Here is a 15247-nt window from a genome sequence, read left to right as displayed (position 1 = left end):
AATTGTGTCTTTGTTCTTTGTTACCGGGGGTCCACGAGGTCTTAAAATCTCTTGTTTGTCCTGACACAGGCAGTCGACCTCCTGAGCGAGGGATAGTTTGATAAACCCCAATTTTTGTGCTCTAGTGGCATCCCCTTCAGGGTCACTTTCCGCAGCCGAACTAAGCTCAGAGACCGATGTAGATATTGCCGTTGTTTCACTTATTTTTTTCTGTGTGGGTCTGTTCCCCCGCGCTTTAACCGCGTCATATTTACGTGCATATGTAAATATTTGGCCATTCTGATAGTCAGCGCGGTCCCTTTCAAACTTGAAAGCCTTCCTTCGTTTGATCACGTCTTCATCTTTATTCAGACGTGCCAGCATGTCATCCCTAAATTTCTTTGTTTCCTCATTCTTCTCCATCTTATCAATCTCCATTTCCAGAGCGTCTATTTGTATTTGTAGTTTTGCACGATCACTTTCCGCATACTTAATCAATATCATCATTAGTTTGCTGGAAGATGCTAGGTTCGCCATTCCGCAAGCATTGCCGGGTCAGGATTCTCATAGCTCGGTGCTAGAGTGATTCTCAAACCTCTTGGTACTCTTCCGACGTCCAAGTAGCGGGATAAAGATCTGTGTTCCCACCACTTGGACTGTTCTGCTCGCATTAGCGTCTCCAACTTTTTGTATTGCTCCCTAACATTGGCACTTCCTGGTAAGGCTTTCACTTCGTATTGACTCCCCAGCCGGGGAGTCAAGGAACATGGAGCTTGCTGCCTCCTCTCGATGTCGCAGCGCGTCGGTGGACATACTGGCTATGTTTGAATGGTAATCTTCAAAACTTGTTTACTAACGGTCGTGGATTCTCAACACAATGTCCCAATCACACGCCGTGCACTCTCCCCACTGGGATATCTGTAGTCGCCTACCTTCACCAATTGCCAGGAACACTCCTCCGGTCAGCCGACACGGGACGTCCCAGCTTTCGTGGCAGAAGTAGTTAAATAATACAGTTCCCAGGGGCTACGGCGGCTTCCTCCTCTCGAGAGTATCCAAAAACGGTTCCGGAAAATCGGAATCGACTGCTTCCTGCCGCTGTGCCCAAAACAAGGGGGAGGGGTTCCGTTTGTACCGCTGAAGCTCCTCGGTAATTAGATGAAGGTAAGATCGTCTTTGTTGCTGCCTTTTGGAAAAAGACGGACAACGGACCTAGAAATCGGTGCCAATCAAGTTTTAATTTATTGAATCTTCATCAAGCCTGTCCGACATGACGCCTTTCAGCCCCCACTCGGGCCTTGATCACATGACGCGTTGCTGAGGGAACTAGCAGCATTTAAAGGGGGAATACAACCGGATATGACCTTAATGAGATATACTCATGGACAGCGAAGAGTTACTCATTCAAATCTTTTACACATTTTGCCCACATTTTTCTCTCCTCCTCTCCCTTTCATATTTTTACAACAAGGTACTGTGCACAATGTAGAACAATTTGTAAATGGACTCTTTTATACAGCTATAAACATATAAATATAAATATATACATGAATAAATATTCGTATTAAAATAAATATTTAAGATATATATAAAAAAAACAACCACAGTAATAGCCATAAAATACCACAGCTGTACTTAAATTGAGCCAAATATATCTATATTTTAAGAATAAGTCAATAATAAATTGTGCAATGTAATGGTTTCATGATATGATTACCTTGGTACAGTACAAAGTGGTGTTTTGAACACCGTCCATCTATTTATTAAATGTGGCAAACTCTTGCAGCTGCTTTCTCCATTGTGATGCCAGTGATCAAGGGGCAAGGAAGCCCGAAACATGTTTGGCTATAGACTCTAGCTGCATTGGTGAACCTGTCTACCTGCTACCCTGCCAAATAAAAGGTACTCTACATGACCGTGTGTGGCGTCTCAATCGTGGTGCGCTTTCATTTGGATAGATATAATATATATACGGTGCGCGCACGGTGAAAAACCTGAAAAAAAAATAATACATAACTTAGCATTTAAAAAAATGTACAAATTCACTTAAAAAAACATAGGTTTCACACACGTTATAGTTAGGAATTAGCATTTAAAAAACCTTGCAAATTCACTTAAAAAACCATAGATTTCACACATGTTATAGTTAGCTGGACATTTCCCTCGTAAAAAATCATTGAAATTCCCCCGTTATAGTTAGCGCAGGTAACTATAACTCACGCGACCGCAATCCTCTGCTGATGACGTCAGATATTACATCACTGATTACATATGTGTCTTTCTGAAAAATAAATATTTGTAATATATGTATAGCTAAAGATTAATGGAAGAAGACATGGGTAAATAGGTGTCTAAATACAGTGATGTAATATCTGACGTCATCAGCAGAGGATTGTGGTCGCGTGAGTTATAGTTGCCTGCGCTAACTATAACGGGGGAATTTCAATGGTTTTTTACGAGGGAAATGTCCAGCTAACTATAACATGTGTGAAGCCTATGGTTTTTTAAGTGAATATATATATACATACATACATCACCTACTGGCGGTCGCCAGTAGGTAGTTATAGTTAGGACCTATTTTCCATAGGAAATCCACAACATTCTATTCCCAATAAGTCTGGCGTCGGTTGACGAATCTTCGCGAAATTTTCCAAACTTTTGGCCAGCTCCGGTCCGCTCCTATCCTGAAAGTTTCATGGTGAATGGTCAAGCGGGGGCCGAGAAAAAAGGGGGCCCCAAAACGCATTTTTCCCATGCAATTTCCCATAGGACCTGTTGACGCAGCTACAGCCCGAACTGCTGAACGGAATTACACCAAATTTGGCAAAGAGGTAGTCCTCGGTTCAGACTTGTGCCTTTTGCATAAATGGTATAAATCCGTTCAGTAGTTCCTGAGAAAATTAGAGGAAAAAAGATAGATATATCTATGGCCTCGGAGGATCCGCGCACCCTAAGCGCACCCTCTGCGAACCGAGCGCGCACCCTACCGATCACGCGCTGAATGCTAATTGGCTGTCAAGTGTCTGTCTACATTGGAAACCAGGAACTGTTGGCAGCCATTTTGTGCCTCGGTAGAAGCGAGGTTGATTAAGTAAGGGAAATAAAGTGTGTGAAAGATGTAAAGGGGGCAGGGTAGAAATACTCTGACCCTCTAGTGTTGCTTAGGGGGTCCCAAAAGGACCCCCTGGGGCCCCCCTTTTTTTTTTTTTTTAAACGGCGAAATGCGCGCAGGGTGCGCGGATCCGCGCTTTGTGAATAATTAGCCCCCGGGGGCCAAATCTTTAAAAATGAATAGGGGAGGGGGCCTGCGTGGCCCCCCTCCTGGAGCCCTTGAGGGCCCTGGGGACTGCCACCCCCCAGGGCCGGCTCCTACAGTGTCCTGGGGTGCCCACCCCCAGGACACTGTTTGCTATGAGAGGGCGGGAGTCTCCCGCCCTCCCATAGCAAACTTTGTTTGGATTTTGAAAGAGAGAGCAGGGAAACCTGCTCTCTCTTTCAAAATCCAAACGATATTGCTTTTCCACACGGGGAGCTGCATGTTAGCAGCTCCCCATGTGGAAAAGCAATGCCGGCTCCCGAAGGACGCAGGCAACCGGCTGGGACCGTGGGGGCCCCCCTACGGTCCCCAACGTTTTTTAATAAACCCCGGGGGATGGGGTCCCCGTAGATAATAAAAATTAGTGATGGGGCTATTTTTTTTTTTACGGTTAAATTAGGAGTCGCGTATCCTAACGCGCATTACCAGTCTGATTATGGCTTTTGTTGTTTCAGGAACCCACTGTGGTAAGGAACTCGTAATGGGCAGCAGGGCCAAGATTTACTCAAGATTTGCACATGAATAAAAACTCTCAATACCAGGATGCATTTTGCTGACATGCCCACGGGGCGGGACTTATGTTACTGGGTATTTAGAGTCACGGCATGTTGTCTGCCCCCATTTGCCATCACCTGTGAGCAAGGGAGCGTGGACTCCCAAAACGCGTAAGGAATAAGAAATATGGCATGCAGAATCCTGTGCTAACGGACGCTATTTGTCAGGCTACCTAACAGAATAAAAGAAGTACTCACGATATATATATATATATATATATATATATATATATATATATATATATATATATATATATATATATATATTACCTACTGGCGGTCGCCAGTAGGTAGTTATAGTTAGGACCCCTTTTCCATAGGAAATCCGCAACATTCTATTTTGAATAACCTTGGCGCCGGTCGACGAATCCTCGCGAATTTCTCAAAATAGGTGGGGCGCTACGCTCCGCTCCTACCCTGAAAGTCTCGGGGGGATTCGTCAAGCGGGGGCTGAGATAAAAGGGGGGTCCCAAAACGCGTTTTTCCCATGCATTTTTCCATAGGACCTTTAGAATGAGCTACAGCCCGAACGGCTGAACAGAATTACTTGAAATTTGGCAGAGAGGTAGTCCCTAGGTCAAGGAAGTGCCTTTTGTAGGTTTGGTGTAAATCTGTTCAGTAGATTCTGAGCAAATAGCCTTTAAATCAATATATATATCTGAGCCCGCTTACGGTACGCTTACCGTACGCTTACGGTAAGCGTACGGTGGCGTGCGCTAGCGCGATTCTGATTGGCTGTTAGATCTTAGTAAACATTCGAATCGGCCGAAACCAGGAAGCGGCGTCCGCCATTTTGTCTCTCGCACTGAGTGTTATTTATCAAACATGATGCCCAAAAACATGTTACGGGGCTGTTTTGACAACTCCCTCCCACATAGTCATGTTGAGGGAGTCCCCAAACATCCCCCAAGAGCAAAAACGGTTTTAATTTTTTTTCGGCAATTTCGCCGATTACGCTTACCGTACGCTTACCGTACGCGTACGGTAAAAAATTATAAAAAAAAAAAATCCACACATTCTCCACCCCGTGTGCAAATGGTGGCCGAAGAACACCATTTGTGCATGGCTTATTTGAGCACAGCATTTCCCAAAAAAATTTCAACAGATTACCTATCACAAGGAAGCGCATAATATGTCATCCATGTGCGCACGGTGCGCGAAGCGCATCGTGCGTACATGGCCCATCTAGCGTAACGTGGGCACGGCACTAACTGCGGAAAGTGGGTGCGCACCGTGCGCGCACGGAACGAACTGCGTTAAGTGGGCGCGCACGCCACGAATGGCGTAAAGTAACTTAGCATTTAAAAAAACGTACAAATTCACTGAAAAAACCATAGGTTTCACACACGTTATAGTTAGGAATTAGCATTTAAAAAACCTTGCAAATTCACTGAAAAAACCATAGGTTTCACACATGTTATAGTTAGCGGAAATTTTACTGATAAAAAACCAATGAAATTGCCCCGTTATAGTTAGTGCTGGCAACTATAACTCACGCGACCGCAATCTTCTGCTGATGACATATGTGTCTTTATGAAAAAAAAATATTTGTAATATATGTATAGCTAAAAATGTATGGAAGAAGACATGGGCAAATAAGTGTCTAAATACAGTATTAGCATCAGCAGAGGATTGCGGTCGCGTGAGTTATAGTTGCCAGCACTAACTATAACGGGGCAATTTCATTGGTTTTTTATCAGTAAAATTTCCGCTAACTATAACATGTGTGAAATCTATGGTTTTTTCAGTGAATATATATATATATATGTATATATATATTAAACCAGTCCTGAATTCAATGCGCATACAAATCCAGACGCTGTATATATATATATATATATATCTCCTTTCCACAATTGCCCCAAGCATTGGGACACACTCTACATTGGTTATATGTGGCACCAACATAGTCTGCACCTCCCAGGATAAAATAACAACAGAGCGGCATCGAAATGAAAGGCAAAGACTGCTGCTAAATGTTACAAGTGCCTTTTATTGCCAACAGGTGGGGCCTCATTTTCATTCACAAAATAGCATTATGGGAACAGCAGTTCTTAGGTAAGCCTGGTAGTTCTTGATAGACTGAATGTCCACTCTAAATATATAATATCAATTTCACCATTAGTGGGCTACCCCAGGACAGCAGTCAACGTTGTCAAATACATATATAGCCAGAGAGCTGCCTTGCAGAGAGTTGTTGAGACCATGCCCCTTTTTACACCTCTCTGCAACGCAGCTCTGTGGCGCTCACTGGAGATAGCTGGTGGGCTAGTTGGCCCCCAGTGACCCTCAGGACTCAAGAGGACTTAATCCCCCAATTTACAACGTACCAGGGGGTGCATTTGCACAGTGGTGCAGGAAGGGGGCATGGCCTGATTTGACAAGTGTGCAAACGCGCCCTGTGGCGCGTTTTAAGTTGGGGGATTAAGTCCCCTTGAATCCTGGGGGTCCCTGGGGGCCAACTAGCCCACTAGGTACCTCCAGTAAGCGCCAAGGAGCTGCGTTGCAAAGAGGTGGTCCAAGGCCACGCCCCCTTTTTACACCACTCTGCAATGCAGCTCTGTGGTGAATATTGAAGGTAGCTGGTGGGCTAGTTGGCCCCCACGGACCCTCAGGACTCAAGGGGAATTAATCCCCCAACTTAAAACGTGCCAGGGGGCGCGTTTGCACAGTGGTGAAGGGAAGGGGCGGGGCCTGACATAGCAAGTGTGCAAACGCACCCCCTGGCACATTGTAAATTGTAAATTGGGGGATTAAGTCCCCTTCAATCCTGAGGGTCCCTGTGGCGAACTAGCCCACCAGGTACTTCCAGTATGCGCCAGGGAGCTGCTTTGCAAAGAGGTGTTGAGGGGTCACACCCCTTTTTATACCTCTCTGTAACGCAGCTCTGTGGTGCTTACTGGAGGTAGCTGGTGGGCTAGTTGGCCCCCAGGGACCCTCAAGACTCAAGGGGATTTAATCCCCCAATTTACAACGCTCCAGGGGGCGGGTGTGCACATTGGTGCAGGGAGGGGGCCGTGGCCTGATGTGAAAAGTGTGCAAACGCGCCCTGTAGCATGTTTTAAGTTGGGGGATTAAGTCCCCTTGAATCCGGAGGGTCTCTGGGGGCCAACTAGCCCACCAGGTACGTCCAGTAAGTGCCACAGAGTTGCGTTGCAGAGACGTGTAAAAAGGGGTGTGGCCTCGGACCACCTCTCTGCAACACAGGTCTGTGGCGCTTACTGGAGATACCTGGTGGGCTAGTTGGCCCCCAGGAACCCTCAGGATTTAAGGGGAATTAATCCCCCAAATTAAACCCGCCAGGGGGCGCGTTTGCACAGTGGTGAAGGGAGGGGGCGGGGCCTGATATGGCATGTGTGTACTTATGCAATCACTCCACCAAAACCCAAACACTTATAAATTCACCATGCACTCTCCTTGCAGCACTCTATTCACTACCCATGCACTTATGCAATGACTCATGCACAAACTCATGCAGTGCTACAATACCTTGAGCACTACCCATGCAGTCCAGCCATCGCCCTGTCAGTACCCATGCACTCTTTCAATCACCAAGCCAGCACCATGTACTTATCCAATCATTGCACCAAAACCCAAGCACTTATAAATTCACCATGCACTCTTCTTGCAGTACTCTAATCTTCCAGTCAGTACCCATGTACTCATGGAATGACCCAGGCACTAACACATGCACTGCTACAATCCCCTGTGCACTACCCATGCAGACCTCTAACCACCTACACAGTAGTGATTCACTACTCCAATTATCCAGGTTGTACCCATGCACTACAGAAATCCCTCTGTCACTACCCATGCACTCCTCAAATCAGCCATCCAGCATCATGTACTTATCCAATCACTCCGCAAAAACCCAAGCAGTTATAAAATCACCATGCACTGTCCTTGCAACACTCTAATCATCCAGTCACTACCCATGTACTCATGCTATGACCCAGGCACTAACTCAAGGCAAATACAGAGGAGGTCATGCTAATTACAGGGGTACCCCAACACAGTGTTCCCTAGTGTATGTAGGTGTGTTTACTGTATTCCAAGTGTCTTTTAGCATAGCACTGGCTGCAGTCCTGGTTAGTCAGTTACTACCAGTACCCGTCACTAAAAGGTTGGGGGCAGAGGAGGACTTTCTGCTCCTCTGTTGGTTCTTTCTGCACATCTCTTGCTTCTTCCTGCAGTTTTCTACGTCTTTCTGGACTTCCTTTGCCTCTTTCTTCATTTGTCTTGCTTCTTTCTGAGCTTCTCTTCCTCTTTCTTCACAAGTCCTAACTTTGTAGACATAGTTAGAAATTAGCATTTAAAAAACCTTAGAAATTCACTGAAAAAAACATAGGTTTCAGAGACTTTATAGTTAGTTGGACATTTCTATAACGTCTCTGAAACCTATGGTTTTTTCAGTGAAAATATATATATATTTGTTTTATGAATTTGTAGAATGGTAAGTCTCTATTGTTTTAATCACTACAATACGTACGTTTCCCTATCCTACCTAACATAGTGGGTAAGTGGAAGGTTAGGAGCAGTCATGGTGAGCCCCCAAAATCAGAGGGCCAGTGACTGCAACTGTAATGGCTTGAGACACTAACTGTGCCAACCGCTGGTACTTCTTGGATTCTGCTGCAGAGAGGGTAGATTGCACTAAGCATACCCTCAGCAATCAACAATCCATACCTTTCATTCCCCCTCTGATCAGGTTTCATTCTCTTATCATATCAAATGTATTCACCTGCTTGGCGGTATTGGGTGGGTGTGTTCCTCTCTCCCACGTCACAGTACTACACTGGTAGATAGATATCAGCATCATAAGGGAGGCCAGCAATCTCCACATGAACATGACATACATTTGGGAACATCAGAGCATTTAAAGGCACTTTTTTGTCAGAACACTGGAAACAAGAAAACATAGCTGTCGACTGATTAAGGACAACAAAAAAGAAAAGAAAACAGATAATGTAAAAAGTCACAATAAGTTTCCATTTAAAAAAAAATAATTTCCAACAACATTTAAAGGTTTGAACTTTACCAAACATTGTCGTGGTGGCGTAAGCTCTGAAAATACAGTTTAAGGGAGCAGTTTAAGGGAGTTCACCTATTCGGGTTCTAGAGCAGGTATATGGAAAAGCCTCATACTGCTGGGGCCTCAGAGATGCAGCAGGACAGCGCTAAAGGAGGCTTACGGTGCTGGAGTCCTGGGACACCATCAGGGCTCTGCTAAGGGAAGGTGGCAATGCCACACCCCATACATTATGGATAAGGTACTTCTAAGGGGTTCCCACAGTACCGTAACAGCTTTGGCAAGGAACAGGTAGAGGAGACTCACATGACTGCAATCACAGAACAGGGATAGAGGAAGCCAGGAATGCTGGAGTCAGACAGCAACGGCAGGGCAATGCAAAGGGAAGAGTACAAACCAGTCAAATAGCACTGGTGGAGGTAACTCACACAACTGGAAAGCCGCTAGGGCTCTGCACCTGAGAAGAGCCACTGTCTACTCCTAGAAAAATTACCTAAAACTATTTTTTATGCATCCAGTTTTCCTTCAAGAACGGGCTGCAGTTTTAAAAAAATGAGGGCTTTATTTCAAAGCAATCACAGACATGGTCTGCTGACCCCAGCAGACCACCATTCCTATGGTGCTTGCGAATAATAGTGGGTTGCAATTTGCGCCCTACCTCATTAACATTCATGAGGTAGGTCTAATTGGAAACCCAATACGAACAGACCTATTAGTATACAGGTTGGTTCTAAAAATACCACATTGGTTGGAAAAATGCTGGCCGCAAACTGCGGCCAGAATTTTGCAACCAGTCCTTTGTACATCTGGCCTGAAGTTCCTTGTAGAGAATTTTCTTTCAATGAAAAGAGATTGTGAAGAATGTGGTGCACTTACTGATAACATACCACTGAAAAAGCCCCTGCTACACAAGTCTATCATTAACAAATTACAAATTGCTTTAAAGTAAGTGACTATTTCGATTCACCAAATGACTCCACGTCAGCTAGAAGAAAACACTTCTACCCTGAACTCTCATTTGCAAACAAGTGAAATATGGTGTTAGCTTGTGATTAAAATAAGGTTTCTAATTTTATACATTATATGCAATCTGTCCAGAAATGAGTCATCAGCACTATAAAAAAGAATGAACAAGCAGGAGTTAACAGCATTTGTGTACGTTGAGCTGTACACAGCTGCTGGATGAGCAACCCAAGTGGGCCACTCTCAAATATATGTTGTGCCTTTTTCAGTTCCCCACTTCTGCTTGCATACTGAAAAAACGTTGTGAATCTGGCCAAAAGAAGGCAATGCCAAATGTAACTATGAAGACGGGGTTTTTTCCCCAAGCAAACTGACAGTGCATTGTTTGAATGTTTACCGTTTCTGAGAAGTAGCGTGATTGTGGCACAAATCCCCTACCTTACCACTATTTTGTGGAGTGAGGCCTAGGAGTGCAGAAGCATGTAGGACACCCTGGGACCATGGTTATACTGAGAACTTGAAAATATGGATCTGAATCGAAGTTTATGTTTCTAGGCCCGTCAGAAGGGGGAGTGGGGTTTCTGGGCCAGGGGGTCATCATTCCCCAGACCTGTGTTTTTCGGGGCTCATGCTGCAACGAGTATTTAATTATATGAGATCAAATCTGCCCTTTTTTGTTGATGGCGAGGCAGCTAACATGGTGAAAACCAGCACATGGCTCCAAATGCTAGATTTGCAGTTTTTTTTCAAATTTTCCTGCAAGACATTTCTTTTAAAAGATTAAACAGTTCTTAGTCCTGTGAAGGGCACAGAATCAGTTTGTTGATGAGCACCAAGCAAGTGTTTTATTGAGGCACATCATCTACACAGAATTAAAAGCAAAAACCACTTTATAATATCTATTAACGAGTACTCGTGCAGAAAACGGTGAAAACTGTCACTTACAGAGTTGTGTTTCTTCTTTTTTTAAAGGGTAAAAAACTAACAGCCTGTATGTCAAGATCACTTTTTTTTTTTAAAGGGGGCGGGGGAGGATTGAGTGTTCAGACAAATAGTTAATATTACTGCTAAGGTATCTGCATATGGCCATCTAGTCTGTTGTGCACAGATGCATTGCTAGTAGTGCACTGCTTACTTCCGGTCTTGCATTAAATAATTCTCATATAGCGATTACATATATAGTTATGTCGGCCAGCAGAGGGCAGTTATTTGCACACGGCTCAAAAGACCCAATCAAGCTCTCATGTACAATTTTCCATTTCTATAACTAACAAATGGGTCAAGCTCACAGTGCCAAATACATGCAAGCGCTTGGCATGACCCGATGCGACTCAAGACCGACATGATCGATGCCACAAGAATCTAGGACATACCACAAATAATCTGCAAGGTTTTCCTCTCGGTCAAAGCAAGATGTCCTCGAGGCCAATATTAAGAGTCCAACAGGGACAGGTAACTTCATTTGGGCATAAAGGTAATTGAGAACATATTTAATATGTAATCGCTACCTTTCTGAATTTGTCTAACACCTTTTACCATTGTATTTTTTAACATAGAAAGCTCAAATCCAGAGGAATCGAAGCACCGACGTTCAGCTGTAAGGAGGAGGGACACAAGGTGACACTGAAAAACTGATGAAATATGGTACAATGGAACCTCACCCGTGGAAAACTCTGCCAGTCCTATGATTAGATCAAGAAATTCTTATGGTTCATTTCAGGTTTACAAGAGGTAATAGTATTGACTTGCACTGAAATTCTGATTAAACATTAACTAGAAGAACAGTTCCAACAGGCATATTAATTGGTGCATGAAGTACAGCGAGTGTGTCAAATGCCACAATACATCCGGCATCACAGCAGCCTGCACAATACCGGCTTTTACTGCACCGAACAACTGAGATCTGTAATGTAATTCACTATCCGACGTGTTTCTTTTATCTGATATTAGCAAACTGAGTGATATAAAAATGGTCCTAAAAAGCACTAATACTCGTAGAGGCAGGTGCTGGATGACTGGAATACATTTTCTGCACAGTAATCCTCCTAGACATATTCGCTATAAGTAAAACTGAGATGGATGTGTTTCTTGCACAATAATTCATCTGTGCAAATTCCATAAAAAAGCACTTCTGATAAGAGTTCTCGATTCGACTTTAACTGGTGGAAGAGTCAATGACAGAGTGGTCTAAATTTGGTTTTCTGGTGTAAAAATTCTGACATGCGTATTTTTGTTCAATATGGATCCTGATAAGAGTGACACTTCCTTTCAAGGCAATGGCACAATCCACTGAAATGTACATTTCCATGGCACACTTTAAAAAGATTAGGATGGCCCCAGAGGCCCTCCCTTCAAAACTATCAGGATGAAAATGCACCAATTATAAATGATAAGCTGTTTTGGAAAGGGATCTTACCAATACTGATTTCGGGGGCGGCGGACCAGGAGGGGGATGTTGGGTGGTGGGTGAGGGGAACATTAGCATGCCAAGCTCAAGTGACCAATGCATGGAAACAGAATGCTTCATACATGCTGTGTTTTGCCCACCTGTAAAGTGCTGGCTAAGGTGTGAATCTTCTCAGTGACTTCTCCAACACCACCACCCCTGGTGCGGCCGTGGGTGGCACGGAGAGGCCCTCTTTTGCTTGGCCGGTTCCGGAGGAAGGAGTCGGAATCACTGGATGATTCTGCCATTGGTATCTTCAACTCCTAGGAGACAAAAACAAAAACCTACAAGTTAGAAAACTGATCTTCGTCACCTTCACCAGCCTGAAAGGCCACATACACAAAAGAGCTTTGCAATAACCACCCATATTAAGACACTCAAATAAAAACAGAGAAAGTTAGAGTAATTACATTTAAAAACAATCTTAAAAAAGCAAGAAAACGTGAATGTGCCATACCAGAGATGTTGAACAATTGGGTGTATGGGAAGTACTGTGCATTCCAATTTTACATTAAATAACTCAGTATTGACAGGCAATCAATCGTTGGTGCAACACTGACTTAGAGGTATTTTTGCTTAGTAACCCAGAATCTCCCATTTACTAATTTAGGTGCCTCTAAAAGCCACTAACTTCAGTGTCTCCTTTATTGGTTTACATTTTTTTCACCTCGGGCTCACAGATTTCCTTTACTTTTGCCCTAACAATGTAATTTCCTTGAGCAAGCCATGCACAGTTCCAGCCATGACCACTAAAAGGTCGTGGACGGGCAGATGGTCCTGGAAAAGGAACTGTAGGGAGAGAAGTGCACATTACAAGATATCATTTCAGTTTCACTTAACAAACGGGAATGCCTTGATCGGATACATCAAACCCAGACTCAGTATTTGTAAAGAGCCTAAACGCAAAGGATCTGGCAGCAGTCGGGACTATAAAGACACGAAAGAAGGGGGCTGAAGGAAAACACGCCAAGCACACCCTCATCCAACCAAGATAACAATCACCATAGGCCCCCGGCGAAAAGAAATTGCCATGTTAAGAAGAAGGCGGGAAGGAATAACCCATTCCGATCACCTTTGTGGACATTTTGTGTCACACTAGTGAAAGAAATCAGTTATTCCTCCCCCTCCAGGCCGGACAAGCAGCACTTGAGTTAAAAGACGAAGAAAAGAGGGGTCCACGCAATTCCCAAGTAGACGTTAGAGGCATCTCTTCTTGTGGGTTTTCTTGCGTCTAAACCCACCCCCGTGTGCCTGCTCAGAGCATCGTCTATTCAGTCCTTCAGCTCTAAGTCGGAGCTGGACAGCAATGCAGACCGGGGATACATTCATTTTTGCCTCCTATTCGCCTCAAAAGTCGTGCACAAATTTCACAGCATCCTGGATGTTTTCCCCGCACAGATTTCAGCAGGTAAAGGGGGGGAACTCTAGTTTTGGAGCTCAGATGTGTTGCATTGTAACATTATGTCTGGTTCTGACCTGCAGAACTCGTAATGGGGAAGTAACACCACACACAGGTGGGAGAAACAAAAACAAACCACAGGATGGTAATTTTCCTGGGCAGTTTTATGTCCTGACAGTGCTTCAAATGGGCCGGTACTCACCTGTAAGCAGTCCTGACTTTTTAACATTTCTCACTTTGAGTACCGGAACTTCCGCTTGGCCAAAGATGGTACCGGTTACTCATAGCAACAGAGCATAGTCTCAGAGGACTTGTCAGACCATGTGGACCAAAGATGCTACTGGTGCCAAAGCTGCCAGTGTGTCCAGCATTGTCCGACACTGGGCAGCTAACGCAATGTTGAACAGCGACTCGTTTCAATTTATCTAGGACTTCCCAGAGGTTGGAGGGAGGGGGGTTGTATATTACTGCGATTGAAATTGGGCAAACCAATTTCGTTCCACAAACTCAGTCACACTGGAGGTGCGTGGGTGACACAGGACCTTCTTTCTATGTATGTCTCATGGCAAGCACTAATTCCAAAGTGACTATGACGGATGAGTCCAAAGTGACAGTAGCCGATCACTGCTGCCTCCATTTATGTGAGGAAGAAAACCGTAGATTGGACCTAGGCGCCAAAGTGGGACAAAGCTATGCAATATATGAAACTACAAGGTCCAACTGGGTAACATTTACTAGAATAGAATCTCAGTAATGGATAGTTAGAATAAATCTATTCTGAGGCCGAAACTGTGAAGAAAAAGCACTGAACCAGCCCATTTGTACAAAAAAAGGTTGTTATATTAATTGTATATACACAATTAAATATAAGACATAGGCTGAAATCATGAAAAACATATATATATTTTTTTTAAACAGAGCTCAAACGTGAAGATGATCGCGCGGTGCTAGTGATAACAAAAACATGTAGCCTAGAAAAGGTGACCAAGGTAATTAAACGGCGACTTACAAAATAGTTAAAGAGGGGAAAAGAATTATAAGCACATGTAAGAGACTGGGTCCAAGTTATTCTAATGCTCTGTATCAAAACAAGTGCATTCAAAAATGTCTTTGCTCCCGTAAGTGTCCATGGCATTTTGACCCAAAGTAGAGTCGCTGGGGTCATCGGGACGGACAGGAACCGTGTGGTTACCTTCACGTTTGCGCACTGCCTTTTCATGATTACAGCATGTGTCTTATGTTCAATTCTGTACATAAAATTAACCTATGATCCATGACCTTGGAACCAGGAGCTGTGGAAATGAAAGAAGCGTTCCGGAGGTGAGGGGGCACTAGTAACTCTACTATGATATCTCGATCAAACGCATGCTGCCACAGCCCTGCCCGCTGGGAATCTCCAGATGTGGGAGCAGGAGGAGGGTATGCTCTGCATTTGAGGGCACGAGCTGGCTCCGTGCTGGACAGGGCCCTGTGCCAGCACACCACATATCGGGGCTTCAAATCCTATACCCGACAGAGTTGTCTGTGCAGTGTAACAATACCAGGCTGGGCCTGCAGTGCA

General features: G+C 44.3%; 1 protein-coding gene across 2 annotated transcripts in view; it reads right to left on the bottom strand.

Moving 5' to 3' along the window:
- Positions 1-15247, bottom strand: part of CEP128 (centrosomal protein 128) — an 860263-nt gene that overhangs the window by 783928 nt on the left and 61088 nt on the right. For both annotated transcript variants that reach the window (XM_085626613.1, XM_085626612.1), the window contains exon 2: positions 12389-12550. In XM_085626613.1, the coding sequence (XP_085482739.1) occupies positions 12389-12535 (147 nt within the window). In that variant the 5' untranslated portion in view covers positions 12536-12550. The remainder of the gene's footprint in view (positions 1-12388; positions 12551-15247) is intronic.

Source organism: Triturus cristatus, chromosome 9 (genome assembly GCF_964204655.1).
Source record: "Triturus cristatus chromosome 9, aTriCri1.1, whole genome shotgun sequence".
Classification (NCBI taxonomy): Eukaryota; Metazoa; Chordata; class Amphibia; order Caudata; family Salamandridae; genus Triturus; species Triturus cristatus.
The sequence above is the reverse complement of the archived record's forward strand: the minus strand, read 5'-3'. Positions and strand labels throughout refer to the sequence as shown.